This window comes from Conger conger, chromosome 1 (genome assembly GCF_963514075.1).
Source record: "Conger conger chromosome 1, fConCon1.1, whole genome shotgun sequence".
Lineage (NCBI taxonomy): Eukaryota > Metazoa > Chordata > Actinopteri > Anguilliformes > Congridae > Conger > Conger conger.
Genome location: NC_083760.1, coordinates 54,997,131 through 55,019,304, shown reverse-complemented (window position 1 = coordinate 55,019,304; position 22,174 = coordinate 54,997,131). Strand labels below are relative to the sequence as shown.

The following is a 22,174-nucleotide window of genomic DNA, read 5'->3' as shown; positions in this document are numbered from 1 at the left end:
GTTGCTTCAATTAAACAATACACCAAAATTACTGGACTTGATGTGCTTCAAAGAAAACGGTCCCAGCAATTTATCCTCTTATCTTTTATTGTTTTATTGTTGCGGGTAATTGCCTATTGAAGGAAGTAAAGGTATTAACTGTTGATCAGACAGATTAACCTTCAAACAATTATGCAATAGATAGCACAATCTAAAGACTGACACAAACATATTGTTGTAAGCTGCAAAACACAATAATAATAACAACAATTCAGTCAGTTTTGTGTTGGCTTTAAGTCCATGATCTGTTCATTTGTATACTGATTACAATATTACCAGACATGTACTTACCATTTACTTAAAAGCAATTAATGTTTATTTGTGTGAAATTATATGGTGGGCTACTTTATAAAAAATAATTTCATTTATGTAGCATTATGTACCACTGACAAATAAAAAAGTGCTAAATGCTTGTTATAATTCTGTAGAGATCCTATGTTTTAAATTTCACCACATCAGCTCCAGGGGGATTGTGTTCACTGCATAATTTGATCCAAAGTAGTGTCCTAACCAGCAGAGTAATCTCTTCATACAGGACTGATGCCCTGGCATAACCTCACCAGGTCATCTTTCATCTATTAAAAGTCTCTGTCATACTAAGTTATAAATAATTATTCCTCGTGCCAACCACCTGAGCCCGTTTTGGGGTAGGCAAAAAGTAAAAAACATTTTAAATAGAAAATTATAGCTCTTTTATGGTAACCCATTTAAAAAATATATTTTTTAGCACTCCGTCGATCAGGCCTTTATGGTAGAGTGGCCAGACAGAAACCACTCTTGCATAACAGAGATATGACAGTCCGCTTGGAGTTTACCAAATGGCATTTAAAACACTCTGAGAGCATGAGGAAAAGGATTCTCTGGTCTGATGAGACAAAAATGTCACTTTGTTCAGAACTCCAAGCACTCATGCTATGGGGGTGCTTCTCAGTGGTAGGGACAGGGAGACTGGTCAGAATTGAGGGAAGGATGGGGTGTCTCGGTGGCGCAGCCTGTAGAGCACTGACCGCATGCTCATTGCGAGCCGTGACGTCGGCTGTTCGAATCCGACCGTCCAACATTTGTCGCATGTCTTCCCCTCTCGCACCCATTCTTCCTGTCTCTCTATACTATATACTGTCCAATAAAAGCTATACTATACTATATACTGTATACTATATACTGTTCAATAAAGCTGAAAAAGGCCAAAAAAAAATCTAAAAAAAAAAAAAAAATGATTTGAGGGAAGGAGGAATTCAGTCAAATACAGAGAAGTCAAATACCTGCTCCAGAGTGCATGCAACCTCATACTTGGGCGACAGTTCACCCAAAGCATACATCTCAGACTGTCCTTGAGTGGCCCAACCAAAGCCCAGACTTAAACCCCATAGAACATCTGTGGAGAGACCTGAAGATGGCAGTTCACAGATGCTTCCCATCTAATCTAACGGAAATCTGCCAGGAAGAACGGGATGAAATCCAGGTGTGCAAAGCATGTAGAGACTTACCCAAGATGACTCAAAGCTGTAATTGCTGCCAAAGAAACTAGAAAGAACTGAATTAAAGGTCTGAATACTAGTTTTTACATTTGCAAAAATGTGTAAAAACATGTCTTCACTTTGTGGGTTATGGGTTATTGAGTGTAGATTTGATGGGCAAAAATTGCAATTTTATCCATTTAAAATGAAGCACACAATAAAGTATGCAAAAAGTGAAGGAGTGTGAGTATTTTCTGAAGCCACTGTATATCCTCGTGTAACTGTGTCATTATACTGGATTGAACTGTATCATGGAAAGAAAGGAGTCCAAAAGATGATATTCGGCAAGTTTACATTAAAAGGGGCCAGTTAACACAGATGTATATGGAATTTCATATGAATTCAGAGTTGATCAATTTTCAATGAAAAGTTCAGAAAAATACACAATTCTCTGGAAAACATTTTAATAGAATACAAACATCAATGTACAAAGCAAATGTTTCCTTCCTCTTTTATATGAAATATGAAAATTAAGATAAAAACAAATCTCCAAAAATAAATCAATTTTAACATAAATATTAAAAAAGCACTCATTAGAAAATTGTGATGTATTGAAATTAATAGGGACACTGAAAATACTTTTATGGAGAACACAATTTAAAATAATGCTACTGACACTTGTCACCTCGGCCCAGCCACAATAACCAAGCACATACTATATTAGGAATCTCTTATCCACAAGAGTCTTTGCTGCCAAGTTCCTTCGGCCAATTGAATTACGAATCAATCGAAATACCTGGACAAAAAAGAAAGTAATATTAATATTAACTTTACTTTTATCTTGGGATGAACCATCTGCTTGCTTACTGTATGTCTTAATATGTATGCAACCAAATACAAGGACACAACAAGTGTATCTTTACAGAAAAAATTTTCAGAATAGGTGTTTTTACAGAGCAAATTATTCTAGCTGACTGGATAAGACAACACGGTAAAGCTCATTGTACTGTAAGGTGACAAATGAGGCAACTTTTACATGACAGCGACAAGGATAGTTGGCCAATATGTAGACAGTGGACTAGAACTGGCCTGAGCTGTTTATCCTACACTCTCTACTATATAGCCCATAGAAATTGACAATTTTGGTTGAAATAAAACTGTAATTTCTTTCTAAGACTCTTACCAGCTGTTCCAGGTAGGTCAGTACTGCAGCCAAAACAAAGCTCTGACTGCCCAGGTCCACAACACAGAAGAAAAGTGTGTCAAAAATCAGCAGGGTGGCCTCATTGCCGTAGTAAATGACATCACTGAATGAATGGGCTTCATCTAGGAATTAAAGCAAAAGATAAGACTTAACAGGCATGAGCACAAGTATCTGAGGACAATGGACATTTCTACTTAAGACAGAGTTAAGAAGACATTTGTCCAAACCTTACCATTATAAAATATACTTTTGTCCAGTGGTTCAATGAATTCCATTCCAATGACTCTTTCAAAAAACAATTTGTCTTTCACAATGTAGTCCATTTCCTTATGCGCCTATGTAAAAAAAGAGAACATTAACTAAATAAAAGACCATATACGCAGTTTGAATGATCTGTTATTATATAACAGTTAAGTATGAAGAATGAATCCAGGAATGCAATTATATTCTAAAATTAAAGAATGTTATGTGATCAGAATCAGGCTGATATATATAAAATAGACAGAAGAAGATTTTGTTATATTCTGAATCTAAGCAATTAGAAAGACTTACATGGTCTATAACAGAGCCCAGAAACTTGTTCATGGTGTGGTAGGTTTTGGTGTTCAGCTCAAATGGGCTGGACGAGGCATCCATCAGTCGAGAGGGCCCGTTTCTCTGTAAAAGTTAATAAGTAGTCAATTCTCAGAAGCCACAATCAGATCAGGGCAAATTATGAGGATCTTGGCTGATCAGACAAACCCGAGTGAGTGGATCCAGGATCCTGTCATACTGCTGGCGGAGTCTATGGGTGATGGACACCTGGAAGGTCTGAGTGTCGGTGTTGGGGAGCAGCCCTCTTTGACCACAGAGGTTCTCCTGAGAAGAAAGGCTTACTTTACCCAGTTTAACATAACACCTACACTTACCAAGAAACCAAGAAAATGTCAATTGACCACAAAATTACTGTTTTATCATTTCAGTCTCAGTACTTGATCTGAACCTGATCAAAATGTGTGTATTGTCTGAATGCGGTTGTCAAATGCTCAAGAGCTTATGATGGGATGGAATCAGGTCAAGGTCATAACCAAGACCTATACAGTCCCAATGAGGTAGGCCTCGGGTTCTGTGAACTTTGGCTTCCGAGACAGAGAAGCTTAACCAATGTGAAGAAGCTTGCAAAGTCCATCATAAAGGCTAATGTTACATTTCTTCAGCTGTGAAGCATTCTTGACTCAGTAGTCCTTGTGAGGCAGACTACTCTACTTTTTTAAGGAAATTATGTCTCTGCATGTGTTACGCGCATTCTCAGAAATAAAGGTGTGACAAGTACCTAAAAAGGTACAAATGCTTGTCGCTGGGGCAGTACCCTGTAGGTGCATAAAATTGTACCCTGGCCAGCAATAACTAATACCTCCACTTTATTTCTGAGTGCAGTTAACTGTTATGACAAAGATATTTATCTGAGCAAAAGTTTTCACATGCACCATCATCACTCTAGTATAGTAACTGATGCTACAGTATTCTGGTACTGTATTAGTAAAGCGAAACAATGCCATTTCTAGCCAAGTTTGGATATATTTGTCTTCCACAAATTTTGTTTATAATAATAGGTTATTATTGCCTACAAGTTAAACCCCTGTATTAAGTAAAACATCAGTCTGTTTAATGTTTTTCTTATTTAAAATAGAAAAAAGGAAGTGAATTTATCTCAGGTAGCCTATGTGTATTTTGAGTCAGGCCTTATAAAGCAGGCAATGAGTGAAAGCTTTCCCCCTATTTTCTTCAGACAGTAACTGGAAGACAGATTAAAAAATATATATTTAAAAATAGGTATTTTTCATTAACCTCACAATAACGTGACCCAGCATTTCACAAACATTTTTGTAAATGTACCATGTACAACATACGACTTGAGCCAGCATATTGGCGGCGAAACTACCAGAATGCCTCTGTCCTCATTATATTAACACCTGAGGAGTAACGTTCCTTAAGATTTTGGGATAAAACTGCACATGTGAAAAGGGTAACTGACATTTTTTAACACACAAAAATGTTTTCTTCAATCTGGATAACGGTGTCTGATAAAATGCAGTGGATTCTGAAGGCAAGTGACTCGCCTAGCACGAACACACACCTAGTACCAACACACACCTAGTACAAACTCACACCTAGCACAAACTCACACCTAGCACAAACTCACACCTAGCACAAACTCACACCTAGCACAAACTCACACCTAGCACGAACACACACCTAGCACGAACTCACACCTAGCACAAACTCACACCTAGCACAAACTCACACCTAGCACAAACTCACACCTAGCACCAACACACACCTAGCACCAACACACACCTAGCACCAACACACACCTAGCACCAACACACACCTAGCACCAACACACGCCGAGCACGTACCGCCTCTCGCTTCAGATGGATGTTCATCTCCTCCATGTTGGTGTCAGCATAGCCATGGACAGACCGGCCATGGATGTAGTAGCCAAAGCAACGATGGGAAAACAGCAGGACAGAGATCTGCAGTTGGAGAACAGCAATGTGAGCATAGGAATGAGCATTCTTTTGGGAATGGCTATTAGTGCAGGAGGATAGCCTTCAGAATGATCATGAAACAGAGCTACAAGAGTGTTATACTTGTTACTTGTTCAAATATCTTGAAGCAGAAGTCAGTAAAGGCATTATTTCCAAGAAAATTGGGCTACATGAACCATTGTGGCATTTGTTGTTTCAAGACAAAATAAAAATAAAATGGTAATTTTTGGTAATGGTAATAATTATCATTATTTTTCTGTTGCACAGAACTGACTTCAGGTTCTCCATTGAGCACAACTGTTGTAACCTTGAATGACTTTAGCATATAGTGTATGTAAGGTAAGTTATGCAAGTTGTCCTGGGTATGGGCTTCTGCCAAACTAGCGCATACCATAACAACTCCTCAAACTCACATTGCTGATGGAGCAGAGGTCCACAAACTGCCGAATTTTGTCCTCCACAAACCTCTCATAGATGACTGTGAAGAACAGTATCTGAAAGCAGCAAACAAACACATTTGGGAAGTATTTCAAACATATAGACAAAATAGGATGGCACATCAACATTTTTACACCATGCTTTAGACTGTTTAAACAGTTTTTTAACAAAATCTTTTCCACATTAAATATAGCAGGGCTAAAGAAAATCTTGGCTGACTCAAGGAAAACTGTACCAAAAGTATTATTTTTTTCAAAAAATATTTAAATATTTCAGGGTATTTACATCCATATTGGCTGAAGCATGTAGGAATCACATCCATTTTTATACATAGTGCCCCCCCCCCATTCTAGGGGACCAAAAGTTGACTTCTCAGCTGCTTCTGAATAGTCAGGTGTATTCAATCGCCAAATAATTCTCACCATAATGAGGGGAAAATCTCCAAACACCTGTCTGACAGATCAGAAACAGGTGGCAGTGGGGGATGTGTCAGTGACTACTCTGCGCAGAGGGCACGTATGGCTGCCACGGCTGCCAATTTATTGCTTCCTCATAGTTGCTTCCTTCACTGTCATTGGATCTGGGCCTCATGTTGACAAACACCAATAAGAGACTCCAAAGGCCATAAAAAGCCTAGAATCAAGACTAGATACTGAAACATAAGATACTTTCTCTCACTAAGGAAGCAATTGAACACCTGATTATTCAGAAGCAGCTGAGAAGGCAACCGTCCAATTACTTTTGGTCCCCTAAAATGGATGGGACCATGTATGAAAGATTCCTACATGCATCACCTGATATGGATGTAAATACCCTCAACTTGTGCTGGACTACAGAGTCAAAAGAACAGAAACTATCCAAATACATACAAACTGCACTGTAACTTGATTTGCTAGTTTATCGGGTTAATTAAACAAATCTGAATAAAAATGCAAACAGAATCTCATTAGATGCAACTCCAGTGTATTCCAATAGCCTTTTAACTTTTAAAGTGCAGATTGTTGCAAAAAAGCATTTTCATTATTGTGAATTACAACCGCAAGAACAGGTTAAACAGCAACAAGAAGTTTTTATGTTGCATTCTTTTAAAAGCCCATTCGTCCAGAACCACATAAACAGAAAACATCATCATAAGTAACAAAACATTTGTTCAGAAAGAGAAAACTGCGGCCAATTATCCCCAATGGCATTACCTCCAATTCCTAACCAGGCCATGGAAAGTGTCATTGGACTGAGAATCAATGGGACAATTATTTAATATTTTATTATTTAATATTTAAGCAAGGCGAAGCAAAGCTTTCTGTCCCTTACCTGTAGAAAGCCAATGACGAGCCACACGGTTGAAGCCACACCATATCTGAGAACCAGACTCCAGGCTGGGGTGTAGGCCTGAGCATCTCTCTTAAGAGTGGAGGATGGATCTCTCAGAGCCAAATTTGAGAAACCCACAACCTGAGGCGGCATTATCAAAATAAATTTGTGGTTATTTTCTAAACTTTACAAAACCACCTTTAACATAAAATACGAAATCATATCATTAATAATCAGGTTGGGAGGGAGAGGGGGAGAGAGTGGGATTGTGGGTCATAGCCTTCCAAGTCACAATATTGGATCAATAGCGCGTGCAACTTAACACGAGTCTTACATTTAGCCACAGCTTTTGCAAGCACACTCCCTTAATGCCTGTATTTCCAAACTTGGGTTGTGTGGTGTATTGCATGAGTGTATTGGTTTAATGAAATGACAAAATAATAACATATTTGTGTTTTTCTAAGTAATGAAATGCAAACTATCAGATGGAACAGGCAAAAAGTTGTAGTTTTGATGGAAAAAGGAGACCTCAATTTAAGTTTCCTTTAGCGTGCTAAATTAGTATAGCACCATGTGGGACGGGAACCAAGTTTGCAGTGAAGTTAACGGTTCCCCATCCTCCTGCTCAGGAGTTAAGGAAAGGACCATCAGGGGTGAGGGTGTACCTCCAGGAAGAAAAGCACAGCGGCAACCTGGAAGGTGGGGTTAATTTTGCGAACAGTCTGGATCTCATTCCACTCATTGGCCACAAAGTATGTCCTCCATATGCTGACTGGAGAAGGCATGCTCTTCACCTCACCAGACCCTTAAAATAAAAGAACGGGTAAGACATATGATACTATTTCATTTATAATGAAAGATTTAACCAGACAGGTGATGTCTCCCGATTTCTCCAGTACATTGCCAGTACAACCTATGATGTAATAGAAAAGTGACACATTAAATAAATAAATACCTTCTACGATTTTCCCTCTGGGCCTCTCCCAGTCAATGAAGAATATATCCAAGAACAACTGATGGAACAGCTTGTGCAAAAACTGGACAGCCTGAAAGAAGAAAAGGAAGACTACAGGTTACTACAGCGCCTCCCATACAGTACTGGTTTGGGAATTAGGCATCTGCTCAGCCAAAATGTACACTTCCATCGTAACATGGTACTCCGGAAATAACTTTATGAACACTGACCCTACCTTCAATGCAAAAGCACAGCCCACATACGTGACAAAACGCTCATCCTGTCCAGGCAAGGGCAGAAGGACCGAGACAAACTGTTGGGCCTGTGAAAAAACAGAGGCACAGTCAGAATTCCGCAACACCTGAATATCACTACACCTTTATTTGTGGCTTTGCCCTCTCCCAGTCCCCCATTTTCATTTTTGAATTGGCATCAGTCCTTAGCCTCACGTCGCTGCTGTGCCACCTGGACCCACACGAGGATCAGTACAGCTACAGAGTGTAGACTCCTCCATAGACACACCAGGAGTGACCGCTTTCCACTACAAAGTGTACTAAATTAAGACTAGTACCGACTGAAGGAGAGGCACATCTCTCACGGACATGACCTGTGGGAGCCTGGTGGGCCACTAGGGGGGCGCAACAGTAACCAAAGTAAGCAAAGACTTAAGACAAAAAGCCAACTGTCTCTCACAGCTGTGGCCTCAGTTAACACACAGTAAATATAACAGGCAAACAGACAAGAAAGCACCAAAGACAAAACAAAAGAAAGACTTGCCTCCACTGTCTGGATAGTATATCCATCAGAAAAAATGTGACAAAATGAAATAGAAATAGAAAAGGAAAACGAGGTTAAATAGCGTGCACTGCTCAATTTCAATGTGCAAATGAAGCGCTATTGCCTTTGGGTCTGCTTTTGGGAATTGTACTCACCTTATTAAAAATGAGCCAGTACAGTCCGGTACCCACAGTCAGGACAAAGAACACATTGGCGAGATCTCCAGCATAGAAGAGCAAGAACTTCAGAATGGTCTGGAATAACAAGAACGTATTGATCAGACACTCATGGCAAAGTGATGTTTAATGAACATTTTAATGACAAGTCAATAAATAACATAACCGTTTAACACCAGAGAAATGAATGCATCAGGATTGGAGGTGGTTCAGAACTTGAAAGTGATGTCAAAATCATTCAAGATAATTTAAATACTTTCATTTATATTACCATCATTTCCCTTTGTTCTAGCTAATAGTGTGTTTAAAACTGAAATACTGCATGTGCATATGGCTATAACCCATCTCTATATTGTCTGTTCCTCATTCACAAGTAATTCTGTTCAGTATAAATAATGTGTTCTATTAGAGGTTTGCACATTTGCACGTCTAAAAAAGGCAGAATGTTTGCAGCCATATAGGCTTGGCACTGCAGGGACACAAGCGATTGGAACATGCTTACTGTTCTAGAACACTCTGGCACTGAGGGGGTTAAAAGTGTCACACTTAGAGAGAGCTGGAAGACTCCCAGCTGTATATCAGTGATGTTTCAGATAGGTACTCGCCTCGACATCGATTGTGGGGGAAGCAATTCTTCTCTTCCAGCTGGCCGTTTTGAGGAGAGAATACAGTACGGCCACCCCACCAAGAACCCCCAGAGCGATCTGGAAAACAGGATGTCACCTCCTTACAGTACAGAAGTGCTTAGGTGTTTTAAATGACAATCATTTTTTTATTATGTAGCTTATTCAATTTTTTCTCAATTAGGATAAAAGCATCTGCTAAATAAAATAATGATTATGCTGTCGGACCGAAGTTTGTATTCAGTTTTTATTCAGAAAGACAACCTGATGATGCAGGCGATGCCCTGACTAAATTCAATAAATATCTCTGGGCGATTCTATCCCCAAGTGTGTGTGGCTTCAAGGGACTCCTGGCCACAGTCCTTACTGATGTGACCAGGATTTGATTTCGTACCCTGTTTCCACAATGTCACTTCAGCACAGAAAACACCCCAGAACACAGACTTGAACTGAGCCACAACAGATTACACTGCTTTCTTATTTATGCAGGTCCAGTTATGTCCAGAGCTCTGATGATATCTCAGTACTTACATCCGTCTTGATCTGAGCTTCCTTCTGGTCCATCTCATACTCCATGACAAATGACACCTACAGTAAACACAGGGACAGTAATGGAAGGGAAATAGGCAGAAGGTGAAATGTCTATGAGCTTTTGCTTCAGGGTTACCCTGAATGTTATATGTTCAGAAAATTTTGATTTTTCACACCAAGTTCAGGTGTATATGACTTACAGCAACATTCTGTTCATCGGCATCTGAGATGAGGATATCCGAGTAGGAGACAGAGATCAACGGAGGGTACACCTCTCCTCTCTGAGTATTGGGAACCAGCATGAAACTGTAACAATATAGGTGATCTTAATTTACTTTCTTACCAAGAACAATCAGTTTACATCCTTACCAAGAGTACATTTAAAACAAAAATAAAAACACTTGAATAACAAAGACTACTGGAAGGCCTTCAAAGCTCTTCATTAATTTCATACAAATTTGATTTCAGTTCAAACATTTTTAGTTACCATTAGCTTCTACACAATATATACAATTCATACAGTTCTCTTGAATTGTCTGATTGAGAAGTCATTATTGTTATTCCATAAGTCTTTGTACCTTATTCTTATGTCTGTGGCTATGCGAATGACTTTGGGCCGGGTGGCCAGGGTGTTTTCACGCCCACTGAGTGTGTCCACCATAAAGAGTCGCCGGGTCAGATACCAGTTATTCATGTTACCTCCTGAGTGGAAGGATTACAATAATATTAACAGTGAACTAAAAAAGATAATAGTTATGATTATTATTAGCAGTAATTTTATTCATATTACTATTCAGTAATAAATCAATCTTGTATCCAGACGCAGGGAGCAAAACTGACAGTATCCAGTCCAATTTCACCTTGGTTGACAAATTGTCCATTATACTGTAGATTGAGGTTCAGGAGAGGGACAGCTAGCAGCTTTCTTTCTCCATCTCCAACGCCAAATTCCATAAACAGGTCATAAAACAGGGGCTCTGAGAAATCCTTTAGAAGCTTTGACACTGAAATGATGCACTGTAAATACATGAAACAATCAGAAACAATTAACGTAAAAAGGTGCAGTTTGGGGGCTGGTAATTGAACAAACAAGCCTGTTTCATTGGCTCTCTTTTTTTAGATGTATATTTTATCCCTGATTTTTCCTAACCCTGAACTAAACCACAACTTGCTGAAATTCGGCTGCAACCCTTCCTGCCAACTTCAGGAGGAGAGGGTAGACACATGACTCCTCCGAATGATGTGTCCCCCCCCCCGACACTACAGATGCCCCACCAATTATATACACTTACAATTGGCTTACCTCCTATCACTGTCTTTAACATCCCTGTTTGAAATTTTTGTTCTTAGCGTGCAAAATATCCAATGCAATTGCTCCCAAATCAGAAAAACTGTTCAACTGAACCAACACACAAAACTGTGGATGAGGACACTCACATTTTGCTGATAGGCAGTACCAAATGTGTAGGCAGCCCTGATCCTGGTGGCTGTGTCAGGACATAGCTGGAGCAGAACAGGAATGATTTAAACATCACTGTGAGATTGTAGCATGAGCAAATCTCTCATATTTTATAAACTATTGATTTTGCCAGTGCAAAAGGATGTTGGCTATCTCTGGTAAGTATGCATGTTCACCTGCAAGTTGCCTCCCCCGACAGTCTCCCATTTTAAGAAGTTTCCTCTGGCATTGTAAACAGCGGCAACAAAGTTGACATTTGTGTTCTACAGAAAGAGACAATACACAAATCACAAGTCACAAAACAACAGTATGAAGTTGCTAGACTAGCTGCTCTGGTCAGGGCACAATTACATTTGGTATGAGTCAAACTCATTTTATGATGTATAATTAGTTGAGAAAGAAATTATCAAAGATATGCCCAGTTGGGGGGTCATCCCTTGAGACTAAGTGTAATGGTACCCCTAATATGCGCATAGGCCCGGTTAATCACCATATTGGCTCCTTTGAAGCTGAAACCCACAGGAAGGGCGTCTGTTCTGAGGGCCCGGGATGCCAGGCCAGGCTGGTCCCCATAGTAGAGCCACGGCAGATTGGACCTCCTGGTGTGACAGAGAAGACATTCTAGCCTCTAATGCTCTGATCTTCCATTTCAGATCTTCCCTTCTGAAGATGTTTCAAGACCATTCCAAACCATGGAATTTAAGGTTCTTAACATAACCAAATAACTACTCTATAGTGCTTAGCATATATTACTGAAGAGGCGATGTTGATTTATATGAAAGTCTGTAGAAAGTGTACAAAATATAGAAATGTACAAGCCCCCCCCCTGAATTTAAAACTCCCCCAGTGGGCCACTACTCAGTTTGAGAACCACTCTTTTATTTCATCCGATCACTTGGTTCCTGAAAACAGCCTTCCTGCTATTTTCACAGATACTTTTCAATCACCTGCTGTAATTTCAGTTCATGTGACCTCTTGTCTTGTCTATAGAGTTACTATAAAAGTGCTATCAGAGATGCAGATGTCAGTGTATCTTTAAGATGTACAAATTGCCATAATTGCCAAATCTACATTATGACACTTTCCTAAGCCAATTAGAATCCTATAGCCAAAAAATTTCTCATCCACTTCCAGCTACCATTCACAGTCTCCTAAAGCTGACAAAAAGCAGTCAGATGGACCATGACTCATCATCTGAGCTGGCATAAAGAGCCGGGATGTTCCTCCTGCAAAGTCAGTGAGAGTTAATGGTTTCAGTAATCAGGCGCTAGTGTGTCACCAGTAGGATATGTCCTGTACTGAGCCCAGGGCAGCAGTGGCTCTGAATATAGTGTTGAAGAATCCACAGGCATCATTGGTGGTGCTGCTGAAGGAATGCATGTTCATCACACACATGTTCCCCAGGGCCTGGCATGCAGTGAGGTTGGAGAAGATCTGCAGGTAGGATACAGAGAACCGTTGGTTCCACTGGAGCACTCTGTTCCAGCAGCACAGGAATGACTTATGTTACCTATTTGGGATGTGCAGTATCTGTGCCTGTATCCTTTCAACCAACAAAACAGTCTCTGTCTGTGTTTGTATTTTTTTCAGACAGAAAGCCAGAAGTGGGCATAGAATAAACTGTATAAACAACAAACAAAATGGCAGCTTTCTAGCCTAATTATTACCCTATTACCTATAGTATGGGCTCTATATCTTACTGACTTTGTAATCTCAAGCCCTCAGCCATTTGACAGGATTCCACTCTACAGCTTTGATACAATTTCATTTCAGTGTACTGTTGCTTTGCTTGTTGTCTTTGTGATTGAGCGTTGGGGTGAGTTCAGGTAAAACTGCTAGTTTATACTGCATTGTTCCCACAGTATTACCCCTTTAACATTTAGTTACCAGAGTGCCAGACTATTACCCCTAAAATGCATATTTCAAAGTGGTGGCCTGCCATTAACGGTAAAGGACATTAACCTGAACCATGAAGGGCATTGACCTGAGAGGTTAAAACAAGAGTATGGTGGCCCCCCTTACCCTTATTTTTTCTGTGTGAATGTATAGCTGTGCAAAAAGGCCAGCTCTATTGAAGATTGTATCATGCGTTCTAGTCTGTTGTGGAACAGAGTAGTGGAAATTTCCAGGCTTTAAGTTAAATGTAACACTGCTCCTCTTTAAGTGATGTTAGCAAGTGTCTAGGATTGATATAACAAGAAAAAGGTGATTAACTGTACCAAGCAGGCAGAAGCTGAAGATTGCAAGTTTTTGGAGAGCCACACTGACGGGACAGCAAAGCCCTGTGGGGTGTAGGGTGGAGAGACACAGGATCATCATCTTTACTGGGAAATTCTTCATGTTAATATCTTCACGCAGATGCCAAATCTCGCCCATTTTATTGAGTTCTATTTAAGGCTTTAAAACTTGTGAGAATCACAATCACTTGGAAAATAGCTTAAATGAGGCAAGACACTAGCGCCATTTAAAATACTAACTTAGATTAGCTTATATTGACAATTTATGAAAAAAATAAAGTGCAACAAATGCAATTGTCTGGCAAGAATGCAAAAATGTTTGAACTGAAATACTGTAAAGTATTTCCTTTCCTCTATTATTTCCACTGTACACAAACCCAATTAACAGCATTCTTATGTTACTTTCAGGGGCTGTCTTCTGAAAGGGTATTTTCTTTTCAAATCCTTTTCATATGCATTTTGCATTTTCCTCCTGCTACGCAAGTCAACACTAAGGCCAGCTGATCTCGCTGCATGATTCCTGGCCACAGTTATCACTAACATGGTCAAAGTCATGGGGCATTTAACTTCACTAAGACCTAGTGCTTTAGCTGGAAGCCCCACTTTGGCGGCTTCAAAGCAGGCATTTGCCAAACAGAGAACGCCTAATAAGCACTTACCAGTTGAGCAAAGTTGACAGTTGTGGCCACTGATGTTGGCAGATTACTCGGTGGGAAACATAAACCTCCAGCCTGTACAAAAGTTTCATTTAATTTAAACAGAGCAGAAATTAATGAATGATATCAATTCTACTACAGGTGACAAAAACACAAGTGAGGCCTTCTTCACTGGAGATGTTATTCCTGTAGAGCCGGGGTCCAGGTTAAGATCAAACCAAATAGATGTTTATATTTCCTGGAGCAAGCGAGGTGTACAGAAGCATACATAGTAGGGTTTTGTATCTGAGTTTGTCCAACATATGAAAATAAAGCCCCAAAAATACATTTATTTTTTTCCCTTGACCACTATACAAATCTCCAGATATCTTCAGCATGAATTAATACCTAAAAAGAAATATGCACCTGCATCCACAAAAAAGGAAGAAATAAAATATTTAAAAGATTATTAAAAGAAATAAAAATATTAAAATAAATAAATATTTAAATACAGAGCAATATTATTTGTTATAATATATATATATTCAAATAATGTAACATTGCCACATCCATTACACATGTAGGTACTCACAATTATGTTTCCCTGGCCACAGACACAGGATAGGGAAGTGTTGATGAAAGACTCTTGGCACCTTACACACCTGCCAGAACACAAGGGCAGAACACCCTTACAATGAAGTGTTATGGAAGAAGGATGCACTGCTCCTGCACTTGGTTTCAATGAAAACCATGTAAAAGTCCACCTCTAAACACTGACAACCAAGGCAGAATATACAAAACAAACAAGCCGTTACCTGCTCCCCGTTACATCTGGGGTGGAGAATGCCGACTCCCCTGGGCTGCAGGCTTCACAAATGGCTTCATCCAGAAGATTGCCATTCACATCTCTCTCCACTGCACCAGAAAACAAAAACACCCATCTGTATCAGATTCCTCATGACTTGCGAAATCTAACGTGAAACATCATACTTTATTAGGTAAACCTGTACACCAGCTTGTTGATGCAAATATTTAATCAGCCAATCATGTTGCAGCAACAAAATGCATAAAAGCATGCAGACGTGGTCAAGAGGTTCTGCTGTTTTTCAAACCAAATGACAGGATGGAGAAGAAATGCAATCTAAGTGATTTTGACTAGAATGATTGTTAGTATCTCAGAAACTGCCAATCTCCTGAGATTTTCATGCACAACTTTGCAGAGAAAGTTGTGAAAAACAAAAATCTTCCAGTGAGCAGCAGTTCTGCGGGCAGAAATACGTTATTAAAATAAGTCTGCATTTCAACAAACATCAATTAAGTATGATGAAAGTATGAGGCGACCACAAATATTAGCACTAAAGACCAGTGAGACAAACAAAGGCAAACAATAAAATACAGAATGTATCGACAAAAATATATCAATTAATATATATTTACAGTACTTTGGCAAAATTAAATTACAATTAATTTTCCAATAAGTTACCGAGTATGCTTCCTGCTGGACATTGACATGTTCCATCTTCATTTAGATCTCCAGGACATCCAATACACCCATAGCCATCTTTTGTAACTCCCTAAAAAAGCACGTGGCAATATCACAAAAAGATTATCAGTAATTGTTTGCCATTTGGCTAAATTATATTTAACTTACTTACTTAAAAGTCAATGTCTTTCTTTCAGTGTGCATGCAATATAAATAACTACCTATGTACATTTAGACTGTGCAGTAATTTTAAAGGACGATTAGTTATATTAATAGAGGGAAACAAGTTATATGCTTACGTATCAACAGTTTTATAAGCACATACCGGTTTGGTGTCGGTTGGACATTGTTGACATGTTACTGTTGCACCATTACTTGAGATCACCTTGAATCCAGTCTGACATATACACGCGGTACCTTTAGCGAGTGCAAAAGGAAGTCATTATCGGTAACGATAACGTTGATTAAAAACATGAACAAGGTACGTCATCAACTAATTTCTTAGGGAATAAATACAGAAATAATAGTTACACGGCCAGACTCCTATGCTTGCTAGCAAGCAAACAAAACAACTCGGCTGGTTGATTAAGACTAGAGTGGCCTGTCTCAGCTGGGTTTGTGCAGACAAACGTCAACTAACTGTACGTTAAGTAGCTGTCTAGCTAACTAGCCAACTAGCCACACTTACCTGATTTACTGCTTATTTGATTAGGTCCACATTTGACGCAAGACAAGCTTGAAATATCAAAGATTCTTCCTGCACCACAGTCTGAAGGTTGCATGAAGGAAATTGTAAACTGCTGGCAGAGGTAAATATTAGATTTTAACAACAGAAGTAAAAGGGACACACAAATCAGCCTCAGTAGCGTCTCCGTCGCCATGGCAGAATGAAGTCTGATTACTCTTCCTGTGCGCACCATAGTAACTTCCGTTAAACCATCCCCCTGTCTTTCCTGCAAAAGCCCGCGCTCTTTCATTGTTGTGTTTGCGCTGGAGAACAGCGCAACGTGTTGCATGAGTTCTCGGTAAGTGTGGGGTTATATGTATATTTGTATGCAGTCAGGTAAGTGTGAGGTTATATGCATATTTTATATAACGTATGGTTATGTCTCTAGAAACCCATCAGGCTTCTTCCTATAAGCCTGATAATGTTACTAGAGAAATACATATAATACGAAAACATCTTGTTCGTAAGAACAACGGCATGTGGTTTTCCCCAATAATATTAGCCTGTTAGTACAGATTTATTCGCACGCCTAACGTGTCTGTGGAGTTATGGTACGTTTGTGTTTAATTATGAGAACTGTGTATTTGTATTAGCTAATCCTAGCTATATTGCCGGTGTATTTCTTTAATTTGCATTTCGTCCCATTTAATATGTTGGTTTTAAACTATCGTCGCATTTTTGCCCATGATTTTCCTCAACTCGTAAACTAGTTACAAGTATTTCAGCCATGTCTTAATGACCTACTTATTTGAACTGGTGTGAAATGGATAGTTTATTTTTATTTATTTATTTTTTGTTTTTTTGGTATTTCAAGACGGTTCTTTTCTTTTTTTCTTTTTTTTTCTTGTCTGCTCTTTTTACAATTGGTGGTGACTTTAAATGGTATTCTGGGATTAATAATAGCGTTAAACAACCTGCAGTGCATGGACTACTATGCACTTTTTATATCAGATGGTTTTTACTGTTCGGTTCTAAAGCAGAACAAACTAAGAACAATGTTCCCCTGTACTAATACTGATATCGTGCTGTAGGAAAAGGATCATTGTCGACATTCTGTAAATATATAAAATATTATTCAGTGCACACAAACTGTCTGGGTGAATCAACCCTCCAAAACTCAAATCACCTGTTTCAAACCAGAAAGTGTACTTTTCCTTTAAACCACTTCCATTGACAAACTAAGTGTACATTTTTATCTGAACAGGTACTGAACAGGTGTTGAGGAGAAACTTGAACATGGCAGTAGTCATACGGCTTCACGGGCTAAACATAGAGGCAGGATCTGAAGATATACGTAGATTCTTCGATGGATTACAAATCCCAGGAGGAGGTGTATACATCACAGGAGGCAGCAGAGGGGAAGCCTTCATAATATTTGCAACAGAAAAAGATGCTCGACTTGCAATGCAACGTTCTGGAAGTGTACTCCGAGGATCTCGGGTAACCCTGTCTCTCAGCTGTAAAGAGGAACTGCAGCACCAGATGGCATATCGTTTAAAAAAATGCAAATCTTCAAAAAAGGGCCCAGAAAAAAAAGCGAAAGCATTAACTGAAGCAAGTACACCTGACCCAGTGGCAGCATTATTACTCGGCTTATTTACAGCCATTGGAAGCCTGCAGGCAAAGCAGTTGGGATTGAACATGGCACCACAGCCAATGAAGAATGTGGAGTGTAAGCCTGACCATATTACTACCTCCAAGGAGCAGCTAAAGAGAAGGAGGTCAACGTCTCGCATGAACACCCATTACTTAAGGCTGTACGGACTGCCAGAATTGATCACCAGGCAAGATATTGACCATTTTTTCGAAGGACTCCAGGTTGAAGACGTTATTACCAATGTCCAGATTGGCCGATGTTATGGCTGCCTGGTGAAATTCACTAGAGAGCAGGATGCTTTAGAAGGGCTAAAGTTAAACCATCAAAGTATTGGATCTTTTTCTGTTGAAGTTAAGGAAGCCTCATTGGAGATGTGGGTCAGTGCACTTAAGTATAAAAAGTCATTGAAAGAATGCCAGAGGAATGAGTCTTCAGCTCCAGTTAAAAGGTATCCTGAAGGCTGTTTGAGATCAAGTTCACCGAAGAGGCACCAATCCTGCACACACTCACCTAGTGAAGAATTCTGTGTGAAGATAGAAAATATTTCACCGAAAATGTCAAAGACTGAGATCAAAGAATTATTTGGATGTTCGTACATTAAAAATGATAAGGTTTTACATTTACTTGATCAGCAAGGCTACAGGACTAGCACTGCATTCATTATCTTTGACAACCTTAAAGACTACCATATTGCATTGAATCTCAATAGATGCCAGTTCTCCTCTCAGACTATAAAAGTCTCAGCAGTCACAAAGGAAAACATAACGGAGATGATCAACAGCAGTAATCTAATGACTGAGGTGGACCGAGGCAGCATTGAAGCACTTAGGCCTGAAAAACCCAGAGGGAGATTTCACTCACTCAAAACTTGCTTGTATGTACGAAACCTGCCAGCTGATGTTCAGAAGGTTGAAGTAAAAGATTTTTTCTCTGAATGTGGAGTTTCAGCGGATCACATCAACTTGCTGTATGATCAGCAGGGTGTGGGAATTGGCGAGGCACTGGTGAAATTCCAATCGGAAGATGTGGCCAAAGTAGCTGAAAGTCGAAACGGGAATATCTTCCTGGGAAGCAATGTGCTTCTGACCCTTATAACACCGCAGCAAATGGAGGATTTGCTGCACAAGAGGCACTGAAGACCACATGAACAGGAGACATGCATCACTACGGGCAGCATTTCAATGAGCTGTGATCATCTCTACTCAAAGATTTGTACATGTACATGTACATCTTGCCTGAAGATGCTTATTCGGAGGAATGGTGAAAGATCTGAAGTGAAGATTTTGAAACCATCACTGGCATTTGAATTCATCTTAAGTAGAGCAGTTTATGGACTGAGTGCAGCAGTTAAATCATTGATGCACTAGATTTTCCTTCAGTATTCTGAAAAGTACTGAAAGTGCACGGTTAAGTCAGTGGCAAGTCCTACTGCATGGGGAGAAGGATTTAATGGGGTAAAACTACAATACACTTTTCTTTCTTTTTCTTTTTTGAAGAGTAGAAAATGAAGTACTATGAACCCTCCTTTTACATGACAATAGCCTTTACATTACATTACTCCCCAAAAGTAATAGAATGCTATACTAGGAAGTGCATAGCTGATGACAGCCCAAGGCAGAAGGGAATTTAAAAGGGCATTTAATATCTTGAAGAAAATGTTTTTCTTTTTTTGCATATACTTTGGAACCTTTCTAAGCAACATTTCAATGTTATATAAAAGTAGAATAAACTAACATTTGTTCAGTTCAGACGTTTCTTTATTTTCATGTTGATGTGTATGGAGTGAGTCAGTTATTCCATCTTTAACTGTTGACATAAAATAAAATAAAAAATAAAAAATCTGTATCAATAAATTGACTGCATTTCTTTTTGAAAGCTGACCACTTGTTTTCACTTTCTCTTCTTGGCATAGATTCTGTATAGGTACTACAGTGTGACTAGAGTTGTTACAAAGCCATTATAACTTGCCTCCGTTCAGTTTGACACAGCCAGTGAACCAGGAACTGTTTTCAATTTGTTCTTAATGCATGTCACAAATCATGTGACCTTGACTCATCCGCCATGCTGGAGGACAACCTGTTTGTGCAACTGCATGTGTTTTTATTTATTTATTTGTGTTTCTTTCCCCTCCCAATAAATATTGTATTTAAATCTCAGGTCAGCTAAATGGAATATAAATACAGCAATAATCCAGATTTTATATTTTGCGTTCTATTTCGTGCTGCTTTCGCGCCGTGACTGTCAGTCGCGAGAGTGTCATTAGTAAAGATGTCGTCAAGTGATGAAGATCTCATAGTGATTGATATGTTAGTGAATAACAAAGTATTGGGTTCACCCCTTGTTGGAGCGGAGGCGACAGCAGGCGTTTCATCAGCTCATCCAAGAGCTGAAACTCTACAATGATCAGTTCCGTCAGTATTTTCGGATGAGTGTGGCGAGGCGCTTCTTATCCTTGCTCCTCACCTGAGGAGACAGCTCACCAATTACAGGGTGCCCATCGACCCAGAACAACGCCTGGCAGTGTGTTTGAGGTAAGGAATTTCTACACTTTGGTTGAAAATGTTACATTGGCCTACTTCCATTTACTGGACTATTGGACTGGACTTCTCTTTTATGATCTGACGATGTATTGTCTGGTTGTATTCGAGTTACTGATACTGTCTCACGCGTAATGGGTATTGGGGTGGATCCAGTAATTTCCGCAAGGCCCAACATGACTTTCTGGATTCCACGTAACGGCACAGATGGTGAAAAGAAAAACAATTTACAAACGCCAGATAGCCTATAGCCAAGTGTGCAAGATGGCAAGTATTTTTAACTGACATAATGCAAATGACGTTTCAGAATATATAGGCTATTTTACACACACTTAAACCACCAAAAGTCTGTTTTTCCAGCATGTAATGTTACAGGCTTAATGAACAAATCATTATGGCGCGTAAAGACGCGCATTCCAAACTATTTAACGTAGCCTAACATTCTCTTAAACTTTACAGACGCACTTGCAATATTAATCCAATAAGGATTTCACAGGTAGACCGTCTTCAGATAAAGAATCAGCTTGTCGTCATACAATGTTCAAACCTGCACCTGTAACCGCGCAAGACGCACCTTTGAAATAGACGGGCCAGAACGTAAGCTTGCGGAGATGGGGAGGCGGAGACGTGCTCACTGAAAATAGGGATTTTTAACAATCAGACTATGGAAACATGAGAGATGAATGAGACGCACCCTACTATGTATAACAAGTTTATGTATTTTTCTTGTGAACGTTTAGACCTATAACAAGTTCATGTAGCCTGTATTTTCTCTGTAATGGGGATTCATTCACCACTCACCATTCACCATTGCCTCAAGTTTCAGGCTGGGGAAATCGACGGTGGCAGACATTGTCAGGGAGGTCTGTGAGCTCATCTGGTCGCTGTTCGTGAACCGGTACATGCCGGCACTGACAGAGGAGTTGTGGAGGAAAGTTGCAGCTGGCTTCCAACAGCATAGACATTTCCCCAACTGCATTGGTGCACTGGATGGGAAACGTGGTGATCCAAAAGCCAGCTGGATCTGGATCATTATTTTTTCATTATAAGGGCACCTTTTCTATTGTTTTGCTGGCCCTGGTTGACCACAACTACAATTCTATTGCTGTGGATGTGGGAGCCTATGGCAGCAACAGTGATGGAGGTATCTTTGCCAAATCGAACCTGGGGAGAACCTGCTCCCTTACCTGATGCCCCAGAGCTGGGAAGTCTGCCATATGCAATAGTGGCTGACGATGCTTTTCCTCTGAAGACTTGCATCATGAAGCCCTACCCTGGGAGACACCTGCCAGAGGAGAAGTGCATTTTCAATTACCGGCTCTCCAGTCCCGTCGTATGGTGGAGAATGCCTTTGGTATTCTGACACCGAGGTGGCGTGTTTACCAGCACCGGACACAGTGGATAAGGTAAAGTAGCCTGTTGTACAGTATAAGTGGTCATGAAGTTAAATATAATAT

General features: G+C 39.7%; 2 protein-coding genes across 3 annotated transcripts; one reads left to right on the top strand and one right to left on the bottom strand.

Annotated features, from left to right (window-relative positions):
- Positions 1–1,943: 1,943 nt before the first annotated feature.
- Positions 1,944–16,743, bottom strand: tmem67 (transmembrane protein 67). Its single transcript, XM_061248993.1, has 28 exons — positions 16,545–16,743; positions 16,182–16,273; positions 15,857–15,947; positions 15,189–15,288; positions 14,966–15,035; positions 14,398–14,469; positions 13,721–13,783; positions 12,781–12,935; positions 11,992–12,100; positions 11,678–11,764; positions 11,480–11,545; positions 10,903–11,059; positions 10,621–10,744; positions 10,243–10,348; positions 10,043–10,099; positions 9,494–9,592; positions 8,868–8,966; positions 8,171–8,257; positions 7,936–8,026; positions 7,646–7,785; positions 6,981–7,121; positions 5,645–5,725; positions 5,100–5,216; positions 3,442–3,558; positions 3,253–3,357; positions 2,933–3,035; positions 2,680–2,822; positions 1,944–2,292 (listed from the first exon to the last, which is right to left on the bottom strand). Exons 1-28 carry the CDS (start codon positions 16,735–16,737, stop codon positions 2,212–2,214), a joined length of 2,946 nt encoding a protein of 981 aa, XP_061104977.1. The 5' UTR covers positions 16,738–16,743; the 3' UTR covers positions 1,944–2,211.
- Positions 16,744–16,795: 52 nt separating this feature from the next.
- rbm12ba (RNA binding motif protein 12Ba) lies at positions 16,796–19,945 on the top strand. Of its 2 annotated transcripts, none has more exons than XM_061263408.1 (2): positions 16,796–16,881; positions 17,799–19,945. In XM_061263408.1, exon 2 carries the CDS (start codon positions 17,820–17,822, stop codon positions 19,314–19,316), a length of 1,497 nt encoding a protein of 498 aa, XP_061119392.1. In that variant the 5' UTR covers positions 16,796–16,881; positions 17,799–17,819; the 3' UTR covers positions 19,317–19,945. The 2 variants fall into 2 exon arrangements, with proteins under 2 accessions (XP_061119392.1, XP_061119385.1); XM_061263401.1 differs by having other exon boundaries at positions 16,798–16,881; positions 17,788–19,945.
- The last annotated feature ends 2,229 nt before the right edge of the window (positions 19,946–22,174 follow it).

Coding starts and splice junctions, on each gene's coding strand:
- tmem67 (XM_061248993.1), bottom strand. CDS start 16,737: ATGGCGACGGAGACGCTACTGAGGCTGATTTGTGTGTCCCTTTTACTT. Junction 12,936..13,720: donor CTTCAGCTTCTGCCTGCTTG/GTACAGTTAATC, acceptor TCCTACCTGCAG/ATCTTCTCCAACCTCACTGC. Junction 11,546..11,677: donor TCGGGGGAGGCAACTTGCAG/GTGAACATGCAT, acceptor GTTCTGCTCCAG/CTATGTCCTGACACAGCCAC.
- rbm12ba (XM_061263408.1), top strand. CDS start 17,820: ATGGCAGTAGTCATACGGCTTCACGGGCTAAACATAGAGGCAGGATCT.